Source organism: Anarrhichthys ocellatus, unplaced genomic scaffold, assembly GCF_004355925.1.
Source record: "Anarrhichthys ocellatus isolate YVR2014 unplaced genomic scaffold, GSC_Weel_1.0 scaffold4, whole genome shotgun sequence".
Taxonomy (NCBI): domain Eukaryota; kingdom Metazoa; phylum Chordata; class Actinopteri; order Perciformes; family Anarhichadidae; genus Anarrhichthys; species Anarrhichthys ocellatus.
In genome coordinates, this window is record NW_022280034.1 from 3,185,818 (window position 1) to 3,209,301 (window position 23,484).

General features: G+C 43.8%; 3 protein-coding genes across 5 annotated transcripts in view; 1 reads left to right on the forward strand and 2 right to left on the reverse strand.

Annotated features, from left to right (window-relative positions):
• Positions 1 to 8,380: 8,380 nt before the first annotated feature.
• On the reverse strand, positions 8,381 to 12,599 carry twnk (twinkle mtDNA helicase). Of its 3 annotated transcripts, none has more exons than XM_031843813.1 (7): positions 12,532 to 12,599; positions 11,650 to 12,301; positions 10,413 to 11,115; positions 9,985 to 10,225; positions 9,769 to 9,876; positions 9,498 to 9,639; positions 8,381 to 9,150 (listed from the first exon to the last, which is right to left on the reverse strand). In XM_031843813.1, exons 2-7 carry the CDS (start codon positions 12,274 to 12,276, stop codon positions 8,827 to 8,829), a joined length of 2,145 nt encoding a protein of 714 aa, XP_031699673.1. In that variant the 5' UTR covers positions 12,277 to 12,301; positions 12,532 to 12,599; the 3' UTR covers positions 8,381 to 8,826. The 3 variants fall into 3 exon arrangements, with proteins under 3 accessions (XP_031699673.1, XP_031699674.1, XP_031699675.1); XM_031843814.1 differs by having other exon boundaries at positions 12,546 to 12,593; XM_031843815.1 differs by having other exon boundaries at positions 12,541 to 12,593.
• Positions 12,600 to 12,846: 247 nt separating this feature from the next.
• On the forward strand, positions 12,847 to 15,126 carry mrpl43 (mitochondrial ribosomal protein L43). The gene is made up of 3 exons (XM_031843370.1): positions 12,847 to 13,099; positions 13,456 to 13,562; positions 14,494 to 15,126. The coding sequence occupies exons 1-3, from the start codon at positions 12,969 to 12,971 to the stop codon at positions 14,709 to 14,711; spliced, it is 456 nt and encodes a 151-aa protein (XP_031699230.1). The 5' UTR covers positions 12,847 to 12,968; the 3' UTR covers positions 14,712 to 15,126.
• A 1,812-nt stretch (positions 15,127 to 16,938) lies between these two features.
• The window catches only part of sema4gb (sema domain, immunoglobulin domain (Ig), transmembrane domain (TM) and short cytoplasmic domain, (semaphorin) 4Gb), a 28,515-nt gene continuing 21,969 nt past the window's right edge, over positions 16,939 to 23,484 (reverse strand). The window contains exons 13-14 of the mRNA XM_031843369.1: positions 22,760 to 22,821; positions 16,939 to 22,314 (exon numbers count right to left, since the gene is read on the reverse strand). Coding sequence (XP_031699229.1) covers positions 21,347 to 22,314; positions 22,760 to 22,821 — 1,030 coding nt within the window. The 3' untranslated portion in view covers positions 16,939 to 21,346. The remainder of the gene's footprint in view (positions 22,315 to 22,759; positions 22,822 to 23,484) is intronic.

The following is a 23,484-nucleotide window of genomic DNA, read 5'->3' on the forward strand; positions in this document are numbered from 1 at the left end:
CTCTCTCTCTCTCTCTCTCTCTCTCTCTCTCTCTCTCTCTCTCTCTCTCACACACACACACACACACGCCTTTAACATAAAAACACCAGCAGTGGCACACTTTTGCTCACAATCTGCCCTAAAGCCAAAAGACAGTATAGGGTCTATTATAGTTCAAGCTCAATTATCAATCACCTGAACCCAGAATGCACCTGTGAACCCGTGTGGTTGGGTTGTAAAGGGATTACAGCCTATAGTACACCGGAGTGCGATGAAGATATAAGTACCCTAGATTCCCAGCTGGTCCCAGAGCAACCAGTTCTTTGCTCTGTATTCTAAATATGTAGAAAGAGGTCATACCTGACTAACCTCAACCCTCTCAGGCAAGCCTTTCTGCTCCAGAGGATCAAAACAAGGCTAAACATAGTCCCACTGACAGATTTTAATCTGTGGTGAGTGTCAGCATGCTTTCTTTCTCTCCACATGGGCAAGAAAATGAGATAAGAAGCGTACTAATAATTAATAAAATTCCCTGTTTGCTTGGCATTTTTAGAGTTGGCCCTCCGGTCCCACATACTTGCTATTATTAAATCTATCCCACAATGACAATGCTGGCTTACTTAATCAAGTACATTTACAATGTTCACCATCTGAGTTAAGTGTGCTATCGTACTAACCTTTGCTAAATAGTGCTAGTAGTAATAGTTTTTTTAGGTATTTGGGTATAACCCAAAGTATTGGAGAAATTAGAGGGAATGGGGTTATCAAAGTTATGACAGTTCATCCTCTCAGGAGCATGAATGTGTGTACAGAATGTCCCGGGCATTCAATTTAATACTTATCGAGATATTTTATTCTGGACCGAGGACGTTAGCATGGGTAGAAACAGGCGATTAAAAGCCACAGCTGTAAAACAGAAGAGAAAAAGGTTATTTAAACAAATAAAACCGATCATTTAAACTAAGGAAATTAGGGCTATTGTAAATAAAAGGTTTTATTAATGCAATGAACACAAAAAAAGAAAAGAGAATAACATCTGGAAAATGTTCAGTGTTGCCTAAAGATGGATTAACACGTCAATCTATGCCGACTCTTGAAAAACCCAGGAAATAAACTGCGTGCAAAACAGCCGCTAACTAAAAACACATTCCTGCATGTTTTTCCCCACATCGTGTGTGTATGTAGCACATTTCCTAAGTTTTCCTTAATTTTCAAAAAGCTGAACTCCATTTGTGAGGAAATTGGATTTACTGAACTGAGCGGCTTCGTGAAGCTGGTGGAGCTCCAGCAATCAGAACTGATGGGAACAGGGGGGAAATTGTCCTGCACTTATCCGGCCACTAGAGAATATGAGAAGAGTTGTTAGAGTAATTGATAATTGTGTGTGGGTTGAATGTAGCGTGTCTGTTGATAATGACTCCCAAATCCAAACCTCCGAGTCTGCTCTTCGCCTGTCGAGCATGGCGGAGACGTTGTGTTCCCGCTTGCTCTCTGCTCCTAGCTGGAGCCGGAGCTCGCGTCCCCAAGATGCCTATCGTTGCCCAAAGCAGCCAGCGTATCTGCAATTATGTTGCATGACCGTGAGCTCATTTTATTCATAAACATGCCGGATGGAGATAATTGGTGAAAAAGTAGTCGGTCAGTGCTGCTCACTCAGAAATCTTTTCTATTTGAGGGGCCATTTCCTGAATGTGACACTGAAATACTTTCTGTTATTATGATACATTAGACACGTGCAGTGGAAGCCAGGAAAACACATTTTAAGGTGTTCCCAGGTGCACTATGATGGGAATCATGTACTTTGTTGATATTCCCATTTGAGCACTTTGCAGTTGAGTTACATGATGTACAGTATTTTCTGTTGAGCAAGCTACACACCAAGCTCCCTTAGCTTGTGTGTCTTTATGCACGGATCTCTTCTTTCCTTGACTCAGCAGTAAATAAAAAGCTTGTTACAATATGAACACCAGCAGATTATCACCACGAGCTGGAGAAAAAGTATCTTATCAAAAACAGATAATTTTATGTGGTTGAGTGATATAAGTGGCTTAAACAGAGTTGTTTAAAGTTACAATTTAGAAGAAGACGAACAGAAGGATCAGCTCAGACTAGACTATGTTCTGTTCACAGTGCACACCTGGTGCTGCTGTTGTTATAATACATATTTTGAGAACAGATGGATAATCTATGTGGAATTATCATGAGACTGTTGAAAAATAACACGGCATGGAAGAGAGAGCACAGGAAATGTCTGATAGGTGATTCAATGATAGCTTTGATTAACAGCAGCTATTAACCGTATGTCCATTGCAGCTGCAGAGTCCATATTGTCTCATTAAAGAGTTCGTCCCTCAGCTGAAGGGAGCATATGGTATTTAAGCTTCTCCTCATCAAGCACAAGTCGATCATGAATCATATTTCCATATGTGTTGTAATAACAAAGCGGTCCGTAACGGTCCACACGTGTCCCTTGTTGTCTTCACTAAGAGACAGATGTGAATGAGTGAAGTATTTCTGCAGGTTCAGTTAAATAAGCTTCATATTTATAATCAGAAAATGTCACTTGATATGGATATTAACTGGCATGGCTCCATGTTCGCGCTGTGTATTTTCTGCAGGAATTCTGCTTATTTTGCCGTTATTGTCCGGAGCTGTGAGGTGCCAAAGACTCCCTCAGCCATCTAATCTGGTTCACTGTCCAAGGGGAATTGTTTTTGTCATTTATTGAATTAGCTCACCCACTTCGATCCCCATTTTTTTTCAAACGTTGTCCTTTTTGTAATCGAGGAGCTTGATTAAAATATGCAATAATTTCATGTAGTGTGTGAGAGGAATATTCAAACTGTTTTGTTGATCCACACAGTGTCTCACAGCTGATAGAAAACGGCCTTGAAACGATCACATTCAGCATCAGCGCCATGTGCTTGGCTCTATCTTACGTGTATCGCCGTTAGATAATCAGCTTAACAGACCATGTTCATGCCGATAATGCTTTAATTAACTGCTGCACTGGGCGACCACTGGCTCTGGTTTTTTCTGCCCTCGTGAAGCAGACGGTCAGTGTGTGCACACAGTCTGAGGAGATTAGGCAGAGAGGGGCCTCCTTTGAAGGCGGCCATGCGGACGGCTAATTTGAGACTGAATGGGCATTTTCTTTGGCGAGGCCGTGGAGTATGCCTGGCTGGCTGGGCAAAGCTGTCTCCATCTCACTTTTCTCTGTCTTTCAGAGTGAATTAAAAGGAAAGTCTGGTGTGAGGTGCTGGAGCCCTGCCAGGGGCCCCACTTCTCCCCGGCTTAGGACGCCAATTCTGACCACTTCGCTGACGAGGAATGAGGCCCTCAACTCATTAAAAACAGAGACGGCTGCCCCCTCAATGCCTCGTTTGACAGATTCCTCCACTACTCCCTCCACCTCAGTCTCCACTTTCCTGACCACACACTCATCACTCCTACAGCTGTAATCAGACTCTTTATCGTCACCCACACCTGCCCCCTCTTTTAGCCTCTAGGATTTTTCCAGCATCCAGAACAACAGAGTGTGACGGTGCACCCTCTCCAGTCCCCTCGGGGCTCTTGAACAGCCTCCACACCCACGGTGCCGGGGCAGATTAGGCCCCTCTGCGCTTTCTTTGGCCGGATCTCGTGGTTGCATAAGCTCCTGACACTCTCAAAAAGGTTTCCCTGTCGTGTTCAGAACGCAGAGCACACTGACACGGAAGGTGTTTAGATTAAAACTCTGTCACTGGGGGGTGGACAGTCAGCTAAAGGCCCGTTGCTAATGCTACATGACAGTTCGGGATTTTTTAGACATGAGCCATAGAGTATATATCCTAGAGTGACTGAGGAGGACTCATACGGCCACGTTAACCAGGAGAGAAACGGCATCTGCAAGGATGCAGCTGCAGCCCAATATGAGTGCACCAAAAGCCAAAACATGCTGGTTTACCTTTAGATGATTGAACCATACCGGCCGACCACAGAGATCTAACGCACTGCAGGTATTCTCTGAGGAGTCCAGCTCACACTGAGAACAATCAGCTGCACTTTTGTGTCACTCGCAAAGGTCATTACATTTCAAAGACACTAAATGCCCTTTCAGTGACACATGTATAAAAATGACACACTTAGTGATTATTGAATTGATTACAGCCACTTTAGAAATAGGTCTTTTCTAGCTTCTATCTTACTTATTGTTTCTGATTGTTTCACTGAGGAAGGCGGCAAGATGTGGGTGAAAGCTCTGGAAAATGAAAGACAAGAATGTTTCCAAGGACAAGAATACATAGCTGGTCACTGGAGTTTTCAGTAAATGTTACTTAACCAGGAATAACGTGACGACGGGTTGCGTTCCTCCAAATGTTGACTCTTAAATGTGAGGTTGACTCAACGTAAACTACAGTGTGAGTGTGTTCAGTGTAATGAAGAAAAATGTTGACCAGTGCATCAGTGTGGTACACTGATGTGTTTGTAATAGTTGTTAGACAACAATGTAGCTCTACGGCACAGAGGAATACAAAAAATGTAGCACAGCGATAGCCTCTAAGTTTCACAAAATGTGCTGAAACACAAGCTTCCTCCTGGTCAGAGGGGATGATGTGCACATGGTTATTAATATTCACAGAGGCAGGCATACTGTTGGGTAATGTGGGTCAAACGTGCACAGTGCAGGTGCACGTGAGGAAGTGAGGCAGAGCCGCCCCCGTCCCGACATTAAGGGGACAGGGGTTGGGGGGGGGGGGGGGGGCATCTTGAATCAGTTTTGAGTCTGAAACGGCCTCTGGTCTGTCTGCAAGCCACGTGGGACATCAGTGTGCTCTGGCTGCAAATACACAGAGAAACAAATATGCACTTTGTGTATTTGGGGGATGTTGATATTTATGAACATTTCAGGCCGGTTATCATCCTGATGGAAGTACTGGGGCAGTTTCCCACTTTGAAGGAGAAGGAAAGTCAAAGGAAGAAAGCCTAAAATGACAGAGAGTGCTGTGATGAACCTGCTCTACATACTCGATGTAGCGCTCCACTGCACTCAATGTTCTCCCAGCATGCTCTGTCATAATTTCTATTTTAACGTCAGTCTGGGTCAAGTAATGTTCTCACTCTCTCTTAAAGCTGCCGGGGTTTATCAAACAACTCTCAACCATACCAGTAGTGATTTGGGACTACACTTGGTCCGAGTGTGTGCATCACATAATCAAAAGAAGACATTGTTTGCTATTTGCTAAACATTATGATATTTGTTTATGTGTCATTTAAATATATCTTATCTCTCTCCAGGCAGAAATTATTTATAAAGAATAAATCTGTTTCAAAGATTGAAATGTTTATTTGCTTTTGTTGTTGAGAGTTAAGACAAAAAGATCAATACCACTCTAAATAAGAAGATACAGCCAGCTGCCAGTTAGCTTAGCTTAGCATAAAGACTGGAAGCAGGGGGAAACAGCTAGCCTGGTTTCAGGAAGTCACTGCATCCGGCCAAGAAACAGTCCCGACCATTTTTTTTTTCACGCTTTGGCTTTTGTACAAATCAAACAAGTAAGATATTCCGTGTTAATTAGCATTGAATTTAGTTAAAGTCAGGCTAGCTGTTTCCCCTATTTCCAGCCTTTGTGCTAAGCTAAGCTAAGCTAAGCTGCTGGCTGTAGCTTCATAATTATCATACATACATGAGAGAGTTATCGATCCTCTCATCTAACTCTGAGAAGGAAACCATTTAAGCACATTTCACAAACGTCAAACTATTCTTCTACATTTATTAAAGAATAAAGATGCTTTTCCTACTTCACTCCAAATGCTTCCCATGTTTTCTAATCAATATAACACTGTCTTGCCACCATGTCCAAGAGGAAACACACTGCCATGACCAAACACTCTGAAAATGATCCTGTCTGGAATGTTGAGCATAAAAGTCCCTTCGCAAGAGCCAAAGCTCGCAGCAGATTAACTCTGATTGAAGGTCCTGAAATTACCTCCAGACTTGGTCAAATAGTTGGTGTAATGGAGGGGCAGCTAATGGGCGGAGAGCTATGCATGCATGTCACGTATCCATGCGTCCCATCATCAGCAGTGCTGGGAGCACCCGGAGCTTCCAGTGCATTTTTCACTGACTCAATGTCTGAGGTTTTTTCCTTGTATGTGGAATCAGTTTATGAAGTAGATTTAGTTCTAATACCCTGATCTGATCGCTCTGTTTTCAGTGGATTTTAGGTCAAATTCTTCACAAGAAAACAGGGTTTATCTGCAGCTGAAACATCTTTTTTCTTGGCCCCGTTTCATTCACATCCTCTCATATCTTGTACCGTTTTGATTGGAATTCTTTTGGTCTGTGCACAATTTGTTTCCTTCGTGATTAAGAGCTGCGTAACTCAAGTTGTTTGATGCTCTCCAGATGGCAGCTATTTGAATAGACATGCAAAGCTCTGATCAGCACAGGCCACTCAAAACAAAGACAACAATCTGACGTAAGCAGAGATTCCGGTATTTGTTCTGGGATAAGAAATAACTTGAGCTCTTATCTTTGTAAACTTCCTTGGATGAAGCTTAGGGATGCTGTATAGAGTATGACTGAAAGCTGCAGAGCATAAGTATTTGGGACAGTTCTGTGCATGCATCGGCATCTGCAGACTCATTCACTCCAGTTTTTTGTGTGTTTTTCCCTCTTTTGAGGAGCTGGCAGGCGACAGAGCCGCCATCATCTGGGTGCAGTAATGCCTCAAAACACAAAGAGCCCCATTCAGAGTCCTCAGCAGGCGTATCCCACACCCACACAGTCAAGAGGACACCCGAACCCATCAAGCACACACAGCCTGGAGTCATTAAGGAAAGCAAAGTAAAACATTCACAGGAAAAACATTTACCAGCAAAGGAAGGCTCGGAGAAGGAGAAATGAGAGCAAAAGGATGGAACAGAAACCTGTCGATCACCACATCTGTCCAGGAACTGTCTCCCTCCTGCCGCCTCATCCACGGTGATTTACGTTCATCAAACATACACAGGCATTACTCCCACAGCTTACAACAATATCTACAGCTATTCTGAGGAGCTCAGGGGTCCACATGCCGTGTGTGAGTCTGGAGCCAGCAGAGATCTCAGAGGCAGAGAGAGAGGCCCTGATCTCTGTGAACTCTAGACTGAGGCCCACAATGGAAGAACTATATATTAAAGGGGTACTCCACCAATTATTAAAAGTCGTTGGTTTTTGTAAAATGGCCTCAAGTGATGTCACTTGAGTCAATGTCGGGTCTGAGACTACAAGTTTGAAAATGAAAAACAAATCTGTCAGTGTTGAGTTACAAAGAAGTGTTTACCAGACCTCTGTCTTCATCTTAGCTTCAGCCCCGTTACCACCTTAACATACCTGAACCGCTGACCCAACTATAGGCGTTCAAGTTGCATTGTGGGTAATGTAGGCGACATGTTTTGACAAGAAAGATTGCATGGAATAAAAAGTACAATCTCTGGTTCTGTTGCGTCAACTTTGATTTTTTGTTTTGTTTTAAGCTGTCTATCATAAGTCTGACAATGTTTACTGTATATACAAACACAATATTGTTGTGTGTGACAAGAGGAGTCCAAGAGAGTCTTAATGAGATTTCCAGAGCAGAGTTCCCTAATTTTCTGACCACGAGTGAGACTACATCTACTATGTGCGTGCCAAGGTTGTAAATCACCAAATGCCCTGATATCAAACACACTGGCACTTCCATATTCCCACACTGAACCGTTCCCTTTAGATCATAAATTTTATTTGGCTTTGCAGTGACTGTGATGAAATACGACACTTGGAGCATCAACACATCCTGCAGTGGATCCCCGTGCAGCACAATGCGGAGTCTGAACGCTGCTGATTCTTCACGTAACCCCACACCGGTGCAGCCAAGGCATGAAATATTCATGTGAAGATGTTTGGAAACACATTTGCTTTTATTAAAAGTCACTCAGTCTAAATAATAGATTGTGTAATGTGACACTGGAGATGGCTCAGTGCATAAAAAACCTAAAGAACCCTTTTAACATAAAGTGTAATCGGACGCCATTTAATTATCATTAATTACGTTAAAACAGTAGAAATACTCACAGCAGGAGGTCAACATGAGGCCAAAGATCTCTAATGTACTTATAAATGTCCAATTAAATGGAAAGATGAAGAGCAATCTCACAGGGGAACTAGTGTTTGTAGGGTTGCTGAACAGAATTTAACACTTTCTTTCAAGCTTGTTATCTCTCAAACAGACAACTGGGACAAAAAGACTAGGCTAAATGAAATACACACATATGCAGCCAGTAAATAAGGAAGTGATGTTTACTGTGGAGGTTGATTCATGTCATGTATAAAGCACACACTGCCCCCTGTTGAGCAGATAAGAAAACACAGACAAAAAGCTGCATGACAAGCATTTTTTATTTTTTTTTAAAAAAGCAGCTCATTTAATAAATCATCTTTGTACAAAACGTCAGTAGAGAGCACGCTACGGCAATGTGAGCTAGTGTTTTAACATGAAATACTCAACAACTTGGTGTCACAGTATTTTTCTTGTGAAAACGTAGAACGAGTTTAGCAGTATTTGTAATAATTACAGTAATAATATTCAGAAGTACCTGCATAGAAAAGCTTAATATGTACCAACACTTAAACCATCATTCTGGTTGACACATCCGTACTTCATTCCATAATGAAATAAACCTTCAGTAACCTCAAATTCATTTGTTTCATTGTGAATTACATCATTTGGCATCGCTCCAACGTACTAAATGTTCAGCTCAGATGAACCTTTTACGGACATAAAACTGTCTAACATGTAAATGTAAATGTGATCCATCGTGCCCATGAATTGCACTATATTATAGTTACTTCTCCATGCTTTCACTTCCTTTCTTAATATTTCGTGGCGTCTTTGTTTTGGCCGCTTTCTCTTTTTTAACTTCTTCCTTCTTCACCACCACCTCGCTGCCCTCGTCCTCCTCGTTCTCCGGCTTGGTGGGGACCTTCCTCAGCTTGTGCTTGCCTTTGATGGGAGCAGCGAACGTGAGCGAAGACTTGATGAAATCCAGAGGGAAGATGCCCACGTCTCCGTCGAAGCGGTTCTTGGTGACCTGCAGGGACCTGCGGCCGGCACACGTTACCAGCTTCTTCTCCTGCAGAATCAGGACGTTGTCGGCTTCTTGGCTGGCCTGCGAGGGGTTAAAGGTCGAGATGTGTTTTAGTTGTGTTGAATAACTGCAGTTTTGTAAAGAGCGTCAGGGCAAAGACAAGTCAATGAATGTGTTTGTTTGTTTAGATCCGCTACTCTAGCTACAAAAACAGCAAGACTCATGAGCTCTCTTTGTCCTCTTTAAAACATTAAGCGTATTCAATTGTAAATAAAACTGTTTAAAAGTTAATTTCTATTCATGAACTACACAGTTCTGACTAAAACATGATAAAAGAAAAAGTTGAAAATGGAATCCGTCACTGTTGGAAGTGTAAACTAACCACTTTGCGTCTCAGTTTAGTTTAAAAGAGAAAGGTGAGACGTTACCTTTGCTGAACCAAAGATGGAGGCGGTTTGCAGCTCTCGGTCATCCTCCTCTTTCCGGGGGTGAATGACCAGAGTGACATGGCAGCTGCTGTTGGTGGCAAACTTCCTGAACGCTCCGATAATGTGGTCCTGGACCGCAAACCTGGACACGTGGAACATCTTTTATTTCCCCATTTGTGATGGAAAACTTTAAAAGTGTTGTGCTTGAAGAAACCGATATTGCAGAGAGAGAGTTTATCGTTGTATTTGTCGTAATGAAACTCTTACTCACTTGTCGACTGAGAGGTTTTCTTGCCCCATCATGAACTGCAGGTTGTCGATGATCACGTGGTTGATGTCGTAAAGGTAGACAGCATGCTGCATTGTGTCCAGCACCGTCCTTTAGAGAAGGTTGGAGGGGTCAGATCAAAATGATTCACGTAAAAATGCTGCTATTATATCATATATTAATCTGTTGATGTAAAAGATTTACTTTGGTCAGACTTACTTGATGTTCTGCTGCCCGTGGAAGGTCATGAAGTAGAGCGCCAGCTCTTCGAACTTGTCTGCCCAGAAGTCGTACTGCTCCAGGTTCTCCTCCAGCCTCTGCATGGCAAACTGCGTCAGCATGATCTTCGCCAGGCGCACGTTGTTGATCTCGAAGCTGCCCCACAACGTGTTGACGCCCTGCATGCAGAGGTCCAGGGCAACCTCACTGATAAAGGTGGTCTTCCCACTGCCGGTAGGACCTGGTACACAAAGAGACATGCATGTTAAGATACACTATACGTGTTTGTTTGTAAACTGTACAGGGTGAGTAAGAGATGATAAGAGATGTGGTTCTTAAATGTACAACTCTGCAGAGTTGGGAGATCAGGACTATATTTTAAATTATGATTGTTTGAGAAACACAATTACTGACATCATGCTTCCTACCTGTGAAAACCGTCAGCTCCCCCTTGCGGTGTCCCTTCAGGATCCTGTTGAGCTCTGGAAACCTCCCCCACTTCACTCCGGCCACCTGCTCCGTGTTCACCAGCTCCCCGTACACGTCCTCTCTGAGCTGCTTGAAGGAAACGATGGACTTGTGGGCCGCTGGGATGGAGGATTTGATGATGTGGCTGAAGTTCTTCCCCTGGGCCAGCGCCTCTACGGGACACGGCCGGTACTCCCCGGGCCGCACCAGCGAGCAGCGCCTCAGACCCAGCTTGCGCGAGAAGATCTTCGACGCCTCCCAGGAGCGAATGTCGTCTCCCAGCCACAGCGTCACCCGCTTGAACTGTTCCAGGTAAGGCAGCAGGATCGGCGGGAGGCAGCTGACCCCGCGTGGGAGAGCCACGCTGGGGAGTCCCGTGGCCTGGCTCACAGCCAGAGTGTCCAGTTCGTGTCCGGTCAGCACCACCTCCGTGTCCATACGGCCCACCAGGGGGAGGCCAAACAGGCTGTAGTACGAATTAGACTTTGGGACTGTAGCTTCATTGTAGATAACTCTGTCAGTGTCTGTGCTTTGGGCGGAGAGCAGCTTCACCCCCTTTAGGGAGGAGTCGGGTCCACCAAACCAGGGGAAAACCAGACTCTTGGTAGGTTTGAAGAGCCGCACGCCAAACCTCTTGAGTGTTGCATTTGAGACCTTTGTGATCTGAAACAAAACGTTGATAAAGCTCATCATCTGTGAGGAAAATAGTCTTGAGATGTTGTTGTTTTATGGCGATTATACTCGTCATTATTTTTTACAATTTGTCTTTAGATTTTTAGTCTTTTATTGTCTTCTTGTTTGTTTTTGTCCTGTTTATTTATCATGCCGTGACTAATGCATTTTATTCTGATTTAGTTTTCATACAAGTTTTATAACAAAGATAATATGTTTTACTGATTATTAATATTATCAATATTTAAATGGCATGCAATTACAACAATTACAGTTGGAAAATCTTTAATAACATGCTCTGAATATTGAAAGATGGACAAAATATATTAATTTAAATGATAACTGAATGCTTGTCTGCCTCTTAACGATAACTATAAGATTACAATGTAGACCTTTAGATAGATTTACTTTCCCTGTTTTCAATGATTGTGATGTTCTCTGTTGTTCCTTTGATTATTCTGACGTATACAAATAAAAACATAATATGTTAGAATAAAAAACACCCATGCATTTACTCAACGTTACCTGGAACATGGTCTTAACCAGCAGAGCCTCGTCCTCGGGAAGGTCAGAGAAGGGCACGGAGCTGGACCAGATCCTCTGCACCTCCCTCAGCTCCCTCTCCATCTCATCCTGCTCCTCCAAACTCTCCGGGTATCCCAGCAGCACACGGGGGCTGAGGAAGTCCTGCTCCTCCTTCTGCATCACCTCCAGGCAGTCCTGGAGATCCTCCCAGCTCCCTTCCACCAGCGTGTCCTTGCACAGAAACTGTCCGGTGGTTTTGTCGACGAACAGGGAGCAGCTGTCCCTCCTGGCGGACGCTTCCACGAAGATGCTCGGAGTGTGGAGGCAGCTGTAGCCATCGTGGAAGGGAATGTCTTTGGAGCGCAGGTACTGTTTGATGTCTGTGACTGTGACGGGGCTCACAGGGAACTCCACAGTAGACTTTGCATCTTTCTTAAAAGCCCTGGTCCCACTGTGTGCCAGGAAGTAGCCGGTACCCCGAAGCTCCAAACCACAGGGAGGCCTGTGCAGGAGCCCCTGAGTGAGAGGTCTCACACAGAGGGATGGGATGTGTCTTTGGTGGAGAAACCTCGGGGCTGCCACCTGCAAGAGACAGGTGGTGCCCCTCAGCAGCGGGCTCCTCCACATTAGTTATCTGGTGAGTTCATTGGACCTGCGACAGACACGAGAAGAGGGAAGAAACATCAAGTAACACACAGCAAAGCCACAGAGTTCATTCATGGATGACCTATGCTAGTGTTAGTCAAAGACGGAGAGGCAGAAAACCGTTATCTTCTTTATTTTTTTTATCAAACGGACATTGATTGTACAAGAAAATTAGCCTGCATGTGCACGAAAGCCTTATCTAGAAATATATTACGTTTAATTAAAGAACAAACGCACAAAATCCACCTTACTGGCTCTGATGTCTGCCCTCATTTTCCTCCACGCTCCTATAACCCGGGCTTTTCGGTGCGTTATCAAAACAAGTCCGTGTGAAACATAGGCTGAACTCCGTATATATGTTTTTACTATAATTTTATCTTTACAAATCAAAATGTTTTAAATATGCGTGTGTGAAATGTTTCTTTTACTTAATTAGAATTAAACATTTTCATTTGCCAACCGAAGAAGTTTAATTTTCTTCAACGGTCGTGTCAGGGATGTGTTGCACTCCGGAACATTTCATCGACGGACCAAAGCACATACATGCCCGTCAAGTCGTCCTCTGTGCATGTTGTTGCTAGCTAACGTTAATGTGTGCTCAGCGGTTGTTTTAGAGTACTTTAATTAAAATATAGTATATATATAATATATATATATTAATTCACTTTCACACGATGACATCCAGAGGGACAGCGAGTCGCTTCCTGAACAGCGTTCTGCAGAACGGTGTCGGTCGGTACGTCTGCCAGCTGAAGCGAGTCTCCATCATCTTCTCTAAAAACGCACAGAGCTCGTTGGGAGTCAGGTAAAAATACAATTAACATGCGTATATATCAATACAAAAATAGTGAAGTTTAGCCCTGCTGTAATTTTATTCGTTGATCTTTATCTGCTAAGTAACTAGCTGGTTTTTAAATGTACTCCAGTATTTTGTTCTGAAATGTGGATTTTGAAGTACAAAGTAGCAGAAAATAGAAACACTCAAAGCTGTATTTAGAGTAAGAATAGCGCTTTAACAAATGTACTTGGTTATATTCCACCTTGTCAGTTGCAGCGTAACAAAAGGAAACATCAGATATTCTTTGGTCAATAAGAAAAGACGCTCCTGTATAGTGACACAGAGCGACCACTGCATCACTACCGTCTTCCTTTCTTCTTCAGGGAGTTCATTGAAGAGGGAGTGGTGGATTATGCCAAGAAGAACCCTGCCACCGTCGTGTACGTGTCTCCTCAGTCATGCAGGATACCCAAAATAGTTGCAGAATACTGTAAGTGCTCATGACTTTGTGTTTTGATGGGACGTTCGACTAATCCTCAATTTCTTTCCTCGTTATAGCTCATGTTTTTATTTCTAGAATAGTGCTTTTATTTTATTTTAGAGTCGTTATTTCCAAAATATTTCCTGGAACCTTTCTGGGAAAGAACGATGATATGTTGAACTATTCACAGGGGAAATAGAGAGAAAGTTCTGAGACAGTTTTATGAGTTAAGCTCGTTGTGTTGAGTTTATAAGCCCTCGATGATTTCCAGAGAAATATCTTCTAAAGAAATGCTTAAATCTTAACTGGAAAAACATACAGAGATCCTTTCAACTCAAGTAAATATGAATTTGCAATTGTATTCTCCATTTATATTGAGTGTGGTTGCCTGTAGAACACCATCTCAATTTTCCTTATAATTAGCACCAACTTAAGTAATTACACAATAATTTAAAGTCACATATCAGATCTTTTTCTAGGACATTTAACTTAATTGTGGGACCGTTAAAAAAGACAAAAAACAAACAACGACAAAATATTTCCTTTTTTCATTATTGTTGATATGATCAAAAATATAAGCAGACTTCTGAAGCAAATAGAAACATACCTTGTCTATGCTAAAATTAACAAACGCTACTTTAAAGTTGTGCTTTACAGTTGAAAGGTCAGGTTCAGGGTTATAATCAAGCTTTCTGGTAAAGTGTGTGACAAGTTTAAGCCTGTGGTTTTTCTTTAAATTAAATAAATAAGAAAAGTGAACTGCAGTAAAGTTATGTGATTTATGTTTGCTACTAGATGCTGTAGGGGGCAGTATAACACTGTTTTTTATGAGACCTCTATTCTGGTACTTTCTTGTTGACACTGCTACATTTCCCACTGGGCGGGTTTCTCTGTGTGACCCTTTTTAAAGTCACTCATATCTTTTTATTCCTTCCTGCAGTAAACGGCAACGTGAGGGAAGAACTCGTCACGAGCAAAACATCCCCGCAGATTTCGGAGCTTTTGACCAAGCTGACCAATCAGTCCGGTCTGGACATCATCCGCATCCGCAAGCCCTTCCACACAGACAACCCCAGTATCCAGGGCCAGTGGCACCCATTCACCAACCGGGCCCCGTCCATCGGCCCCATCAGACCACAGAACCAGGACGCCGAATAAGGACCAGAGTCTGAAGTGACAATTGCTCATTAATTGCAGAATATTCTTGCGAGATGTCCTTCTTTGAAGCTGTTCAAGTGAACGATCTGAATTAAATCACAGGTCAAGTACGTTTGCGGCAATTTTCCAATGATTCTGCAGAAGACCCCACTAACGGCAGAACATTTTCCACCATGCCGTTCTTTCGTTGGTGGCGGCGAAGCCTCTGTAGCTGTGCAGAAAAGTGCACACATCACCAGCTCTGAATGTTGATTAGACTTTACATGAATCCACCAGAGGCTTGTCAGCTGGCATATTAAAAAAACAACATAACTGTTTTTTTTAACGTCAAGGTTATTTGAAGATTCACTGTGATGAAGTGCAGCGCGGAGCAGATGGAACTTTGTATGAAATAAATATTATTGTGCAAATGCTGGCATTGGTGTTTAAATTTAGATTTTCTTGCGAGTTGTATTTTGACAGCTTGTCAGACGATCAACAGAGTAAACCTGATTGCAGCTTTAACTGCATTTAAACTACTTAACAGACCAGACGCACATCAGATGTACACCTTTTATTTTTATTTGTATGACACAAGGGAATGTACATGTTTTTACAGTTCAATACTGAGAAGGTTTGAGGGGTTTCCGTGCTGCACGACTTTAAAGGATCCAGAGCTTAAACGAACATGACAGATGGTTGTGCGATAGCTTGAGGGACAAGTCTCAACCTTCAGCAGCACAGAGCTGCCCACTGTATCGGCTGAAAGATGAACAGAAAACTCCTCCAGTGGGTTATTTGTTCAAATTCAACAAGGCGGATGTTGGCAGAACTCCTTGCTGCTTCGTTCTTTGAAATTCTCGCCCTGAATTCATAATTTTTGAGCGCAAAAGGCCGCTTGACCTTTTCTTTTCCTTTCACAAGTGACCGCGGTGTTCCTCTCACCAAAAATACATCAATACAACCAAGTACCAGTCATCAGATGAATACAAATAAGCATGGAGTGAACATGCAAGGTGCTCCCAATGAGCAGATTGCTTGTTTCTGCTGGTTGATGGATACTAGTCTGCTGCCATATAATAGCTCTGGATGCAGAAATAATGGTCTGGCTACCTTTAGAAAATTCATGTAGAATAAGTGCGTCAGACGCCTGCAGATGGAGGCCGATGAGTGAGAGACAGTGGAGCCGAGCTCTGCAGCTGATTTCACTCATTTTCTCCCCAAATAGCTGCATTATTCATAAGATTGTGGATGCCCTCTCCCTTTTAAATTACCCACCGACACACAGACTACAGTTCCTTTAGTACTTTTTCGCCAATAAAGAGATTTAAATGATCTGTTAACTTATATCACACACTTTAGGTACAATTTAGCCTGTTAAAGCATGCAAAGCACTGAAAGCATAACTGGCTGACTGTCGTTTCGTGCTCACTTCCTGCATTTTAATTAATCTACAGATATCAGGGCCCCTTTGCTCTCCTCACACCCGCGCTCCCCAATGGGAGCTGCCACAGCCAGACCCACGCTACGACATTAAAGGCTCTAAATCAAGATGCTGTTGCTAAGTTACTGCCTTGGAAATGGTCATTTTTATCCCCCCTCTGAGCGAATGCTCTACCTCTGCTCTGTCAGAGTCGTATGTAAACGACTCTGGCATCATGTGTGGGCTCCATCCCCAGTGGAGGACAGTGGCTTTGCTGCTTAGCCACACGCTAAAAACAAAAGTGTTTGTGGTGTCTTGAGAATAGGATTGTGTGCGAGCATGTTTTGCATGTCATTTCCTGACTGCCCCCTCGGGGCTGTTGACACTCCCCGAGCTGAGCACAAGTGTTGTTATCCGCACAAAAGCAAATGGAAATTTAATGAAGTCAAATAAATAAGACATGAGAGACGAGATACAAGTAAATCCTTTCTGTCAGCAGCTCAGGTGGTTACAAGCAGCAAGTCACACTCTGAGAAAACCAGACAGATAAGTTCAGCGTGCATCAAAACTCATACGGAACCAGCTTGATGGAAGGTGTCACAGTTTACGAGGCATTACATGACTTTAACAAAATAACAGTGCAAATTGTGAACTCTTTACAGTACTTTCTTTGGCCAACATCCTAGAGAAATATTCTACATAAAATATACTGTATCTTGCATACTGAGGCCGCGGGATGTACTTGCTTCACTGTGAGTTTTAAGTACAGAAACACGGTGATTTAAAGCTGGAAGCCAATGTGTTAGCTATTTTTAAAGTCCATACTATACTATACAGCGCAGAGCCAGTGCCTATTGTAAACAGATTGTCCTCTAAGTGGGAATGAAGCTGCAGCAAAGGATCAGAAGATCCAGAAGAAGCTTTCAGGATTGTCCACAACTTTTACATAATACAAGGTTAAAACAAATGTTAAACTTGCCCTAAAATAAAACCAAACAAGAACATTTCTTTACAATTTTGATTTAAATTAAATTAAATGTGAATCACGCCTATAGATCAGCGTGGATCAGAAAACGTTCACTTGATCCATGTCAGCCTTTCTGTCCCTTTAGGACACAGATTCATATTTAGGCTTTCTGCGTGCAATAAAAAAAGCTATCTTACAAATAATAACATTAGCCAGAAACATGAGCGGAGCATCGACAGCGTCTATCAATGCAGAAAATGGGATTGATCCACAAACACAAACTCTAAGGCTCTAATTGATTTGGGGCCATTTGTAAACTCAGCAGTGAGGATGTGAGCAGACAGAGTAATAGATGACGCTGTCGTGCAGCGGCGAGGAGAGAGACGGGAAGAATGAAGATGAGGGTGAAAACAAGTGAAAGGGCTAAAAAAAAAAAAAGAAAATGGCTGACAAGACAAAGTGCAAAGTAGCTTCTGCCAACACGTCCATCTGCTCTCTGGCTGGAATTGACACACTGGTCAGATCCAATATTGAACACTTTTCCAGATAAGCAGCAAGGGGAAAAAGCCTCCTTAATATGTAACAGAGGGGCAGATATGACACGTTTCGGTGTGGTAACGTTTGGACGCATAATTAACTTGGACAGAAGTTCAATATATAGCCACATATGTGAAAGGGTGTTCAATACATATGCTATTTGTTTAGTTTCACCCCAAGCAATGCCCATTTAGTGTGCTGCAGGAATGAGTCCTGGAAATGAGTCAGCAATTTTGCACTTTCTGGTCCCTCGTCTTGAAGTCAATGGGTTTTCCTCGTCTCTCCTCGATGATATTAATGGTGTTCCACTCAGCTGTGTAAGCAAAGAGTGACAAAATTTGTTGTGCAAAGATTGAAAAAAGAGCCACATAGGCAAGCGCTTAGGCCTCGATCACACTGAGACACGTGGTTAGAAACGTGCGCTCCATTCTTGCGTTGCACATCTGATTTTTGGCCCAGACAACCAATCAAATCACACGAGAGGCTTTACTACTTTAGCACTGACTCCCTGTCGATGCCTCGTAGTTGTGGTCGTGCTAACTGGCTAGTTAGTTAGCCATTGGGCTGTGAGAGAGCTACGACGTATGTGAGAGTGAAGGTCAAATTCATATCTCATGTTGTGATAGCTTCATTGTAAGCTACGGGGAGCAAGCGAGTGAGTTAATCCAGTATTCGCAGCTATACCTATATCCCGCAAGATTATTTCGTATGTTATCCACGTAATTATGAACGATGAAGAATAAGGACCGCAAAAGCGCAAGCATTAATGGAGGGAGGGGAGGTGGACGGGTCCAACAAACGACGATCTTTCAGCCAGGATGGTGTCGTTTGTCAGCGTTGATGTCTTTGTCACGTAACTCACGTACTTCAGTAGCAGCACTTCCGTAGTCATAATAACCCGGTCGACAATCTTCTCCTAAACCTAACTAAGTATACCTCGAGTTTTTTCTAAACCTAACCAACTAGTTTTGTTGCCTAAACCAAACTAAGCAGTTTCCTGTGAAGACGAAAGTTTATTTTGAGTGGAAATTGACACGTGTTGCTGGCTTTCGTAGAAAAACGCCATAAAATGAGGAGCAACTTTCATACTTTTCATATCATACGAACCGTTGCATGAGGATGTAGGTTAATCACATATGCGTTTTTTGAGGCCTGTAGTGACGCCTCTCGGTGTGATCAGCCCCTCACTTTGAATCATACTGAGGCCTTTAGTCTTACTCTGCATATAGAGTGCCTTTCATGGTCCATGTTCTCAGAGAACAAAGTGGCTCACAAGGTTGACAAAGAGGACGATTGAAAACCTGCAAGTGCAAAATAGCTGCTGCCCCCTCGTATCATCATCTGTTTCCCGCATGGCTGAACAGGACACTCAGGTCAAATGTTTTCTGTCTGCTTCTACCTGCAGAGACGACAGCGCTCCATGCAAACAGACAAGAGGCCCGAGTCCTCTCCTCTCCTCGTGGAGGCGAGCCAAGCACCCCCGTTTACTGTCAGCGACGTTGTGACAGATGCGCGCTGCGTGCGAGTCACAGTCGAGGGCTGCTGCTGACTCAACACTATGCGGGAAAGACGGATCTATATTCACCACTGACACGTTTACAAACGACTCCAAGATTCATCTTTCAGGCCCTTTAAGTTATGCGTGTGTTGTTTTTAATGACAGCGCTGTTCACCTTGTCGAGGAAATACTGTTGTTTTGGCACTGCTCTGATGTCAGGGTAAACACTGAGGATGGCATGTGTGAAGGTTTTCTCTAGTCTGACTCAACAACATCTCACCACCAGCAGCTTTAAAGAAGTACATGAAAAAAACATTTAGTCTCTTTGCAACGTCATTTTCAAAAAGAACCCGGTGTTGGCGTGAAACTATTGTCAGGATGTCTCAGGAGGAATCTTCGAGGTGTCGACACAAAACAGCTTCAGTCTGACAAAGGCAACGTTTATGTAAGTTCATCTGTAGGAATATAAAAGAGAATATAAGCATCTTCTGTACAGCATCTGGTCCGTTCGTCTCCAGCGTGTGCTGCGGTTTCCTCTCCTGGGCCATGAAGCCGGTCTGCGGTGTTCAGTGAATTCAATCAATGTGACCGCAAACTGGCTGCTCCTTTAATGGTCAATAACAGACCACTCAAGCTCTTTACTTACACAGATGCTCAGGTTTGCTACAGGTGTTTCCACTGGCACGGACACAACAACCTGCTGCTACCAGCTGCTACCAGCGATGAGCTGACTGAAATCTACATGAGGACAGAAGGAAATGAAGAAAGAGTGGTTTGAAAATATATATTGAAATGTGTGATTTTTTCTTTCCACCTGAGCTCTCGTGTGCTGTAACAGCTCCTTAAAGTGATACTCCACATGAGATCTGTCTTTTGAGAAGTTCGATAACGTAGTTTGCTCCCTCATAGAGAACAAAAGTTTGTTATGTGCTTTCAGCTTCACAAAGGATTTGCTGATTTTGTCTTTTTTATGTAATTTAAGTTGGATATTTTGGGGTTTTCAAATTGTGGTTGGAATTCTTTCCTATTTTCTGTCTTCTTTAGAGACAAAAAAATGTTATGGAAAAAATAATTAATTAATTAATCATGAAAATAATTGTTGCAGCCTGACTATGGATTCTTATTATCTCTGCTAGGAAAATCAGGCGATCACTCACGTGTGTCCATGAGTGAGTGAGTGTGCACCTTTGTGTCTGTCCACGACTGATCTCACATTCTGCTGCAGCAAACTGCAGAATATTTTGCCCTTTTATTGAGTGAACCTTTCTAGTTTGGACATGAAATTATTCTCGTAACAATCGTCTTCTCTGCTTGTCCATTCCAATGTTTCTTGGATGTTTGGATGTTAAAACTGTTGTAATAAGTCTTTTAGTAGTCCTTAAGTTTGGTAGATCATGTGCATTTTTAGGAGGAGACTGGAAGGTCGGGGCTGATGTCACACACGGGTATGCCTCATTAGTCACTGATGCGCCACACCTGGAGGTGCTATGCCAACCAATTCATCCCAAAAGGATCCTTTTCTTTTTGCCCATAAATGAACCCTGAACTGCCGACATCTGCCCAAAACCAGAGAAGGGCTCTCAGCTGGAGCAGCTTCTATCACTATCATCCTCATAAAAGGATTTTGCGTGATACAGAATGATCCTGCGACTACAGGTGAGTCAAACCTGTTCACCCCTTCAGACCAGGGAACAGAAACATCTTGATGTCAAAGTTGCAAGAGGCAGGGAAATTATCTAGTTTCCAACAGTAGCAATGCACAAAGGATTTTGGGTGGAGTATCCCTTTAAGCTCCACAGAGGTCTAACGTTGGCACTTCCTGAACACTCCCACAGTCTCATAAATACGCGATCGCCTCCTGGCCTGATTTATTTTCGTGTCCCAGTTTGCACCTTTGCATTTTTGTGTCATCCGACCGCCATCTTTCACAAGCCTCCAGAGAGTCTTGCTAGCTCGTGGTCATTTTGTAAAAGTGCAGTCTGTGGCCAAATTTTTTACACAGCTAGACTTTTTAAATATATCAGTCTCTGGTTAGTGCAGTCCATAGTTGACTTGAAATCATGGGCCGTTTGTCGTGTGCAGGTTGCACATTTCAGATCAAGTGAGGACACGACCTGCAGGTGACACTGGGTGAATAACAGCAGCGTTTGATACAACAGTCAGTTCTCCCCTCGGCTACGGGTCACCCTCTGGGTTTAAGAAATAAATAACAACGACTGAGAGGGGGCGTCCTAGATGGAGCTCTCGTCAGGCTGCAGGTCCAGCTGTGAGTGTTTCCTCTGCTCCAGGATCCTGTTGAGCTCCTCTGTGAAGGAGTGGTAGAGCGGCGATATGCCGTCGTGGTCGACCTGCCTCAGCAGCACGTAGCTGTTCCCGTTCATCTTCCTCAGCACGCTGGGCAGAGTGGCCGACAGCCCGTTGGCGTAGTCCATGTTGGGCAGCGGAGGCGGCATAGGAAGAGGAGGGGCCGGTGGGGGTGTTTTGCACGGAGAGAACTGGCCTTCACCTGGAACTATCTGCAGGAAGCCGTCACCCATGTCACCGAAAGTGGGCACCGAGATGGAGCGTCGACCCTGGCGGCCATTGTAGTGGCTGGAGATGGTTTTGAGTTCCAGATGGGAGCTCCTCTTTCTCTCAGAGGCCCCCAGGACCTGCAGCCCCTGCTGGGAGAACTTCCGGTCCGGGGACACCCGTCTGGTGCAGAAGCTCACGTAAAGCAGCACCACAGTTAACACCAGGCAAAGCCCTCCGAGGACCGCCACCAGGGAAATGTACACGGCCTCCATGTGTCTGTAGGTCTGGAACTCTGCTCCCGGAGGCAGCGGGGCGGGGGGCGAGGGCAGAGGCTGCTCAGTGGGGCTGCTGGTGGAGAAAACAGTCGGGCTGGAAACTGTAGTGGGGTGCGTCGTGTCTGTGGGCTCCACGGGGAAGTACGCGTCCGTGTGCACTCTGACTGTGTAAAGATAAATCAGGACTGAGACAGAGTTCTCCACGGCGAAGCAGCGATAAGACCCACTCTGCTGGGCACGAGCTCCGATTATGAGGAGGCCGTCTGTGCCGATGCGGTAGCCCGAATTGAGGCCGTATCCCTGGAGTTCTTTGCCGTTCAGCATCCAGCGTGGAGCTGCCAGGTTGGAGCGCAGTTCGCACTGGAGGAGCACGTCGTCACCCAACATCACAGAACGCCGCCGGTGGACCACTGAGCGACAGAAAGAGGGAGACAAGAGACATGAGACGGAGCAAAAAGAGTTGAGATGAGGTGGAGAGAGCAAAATAAAGGCGAAAGATATGAGAGAGAGGCAGCACGACAAAAGTGCAGCGGAGACGAATATAAAAGTAGATGTCAGGTCGCAAAGGTTACGTTTTAAAAGTGCGCAACCTTTCGGCATCACTTTCCATCTCATTTCATGAGCCTCTTTAAATGCAGCGAGCCCAGCATGACTGCCAAGAGGAGAGACTGATTCAAATGTGAACGCTGGGACATGGGGGATGGGTGAGAATTGTACACCAAATGAAACCCCTTCATAGCAGCTAAATGCTGGAGTTTTCAGGGAGAGAAAAGAAGTGCTGGGCTTTCTCAAAAGTGAAAGAGATGCGCGTTACATAATGGATGTACATTCGTGTGCATGTGTGTGCATTGTTACCATTTCCTGAATTCTCCTTGCAGCCTCTGGTCCCCTTCAGGATATCCTGGGTTAGGTTTGACCTGCAACAGAGTGATTTCAAATTGAGTTGACGTTTTTTTATTTAATTTAAAGTTACTTTGAGAAAGTTTGAACTGTTTTTAACCATCTTAATTTAATACTTTCGCCTCTATATGACCTAAATGAGTAAACGAGACCATCAGCGAGAAGACTGGCTATTTCTATATCTACGCTTGACTTTGGGTCAGATTCCCGTCAACCTTTATGGCACATACTGGTTCACGAAAAACTCTTTCGGCTCAGACATAAGCAGGACCCAGATCCGGCTTTGCTGCCAGGCCATATTGCTGGGCCCGCTGCAGAGAAGGGAGGCCCGGGAGAACCAGAACGAGTCTGGTGCTCGGAAACACGAAGGCTTCTGTCCACAGGGAGCGCTAAAATCAACACAAAGTTAAAGTTACCTGCTGTAGCTTTAACCAGCAAAGCCTCATTGAGATTAAAAATCTCCCTTTCAAGTAAATTGGGGCCAAGATATGCAGCAGTTACAATGAGCTACAGACAAACATTATAGGAGGGAGAACACACAAATGCTCAAATCATGAGGGTCAAAAACAACCTACAAGGCACTTAAAAAGAGCTGTCTAAAGCCGTAAAATAACTAAGACGCATCCAAAACAACAACTTAATGAGGCTCCAGGCAGAGAATATATATATATATATATATA

Coding starts and splice junctions, on each gene's coding strand:
- mrpl43 (XM_031843370.1), top strand. CDS start 12,969: ATGACATCCAGAGGGACAGCGAGTCGCTTCCTGAACAGCGTTCTGCAG. Junction 13,100..13,455: donor CAGAGCTCGTTGGGAGTCAG/GTAAAAATACAA, acceptor TTTCTTCTTCAG/GGAGTTCATTGAAGAGGGAG. Junction 13,563..14,493: donor CAAAATAGTTGCAGAATACT/GTAAGTGCTCAT, acceptor TCCTTCCTGCAG/TAAACGGCAACGTGAGGGAA.
- twnk (XM_031843813.1), bottom strand. CDS start 12,276: ATGTGGAGGAGCCCGCTGCTGAGGGGCACCACCTGTCTCTTGCAGGTG. Junction 9,877..9,984: donor CACGGGCAGCAGAACATCAA/GTAAGTCTGACC, acceptor CCTTCTCTAAAG/GACGGTGCTGGACACAATGC. Junction 9,151..9,497: donor CCATCTTTGGTTCAGCAAAG/GTAACGTCTCAC, acceptor AACCCCTCGCAG/GCCAGCCAAGAAGCCGACAA.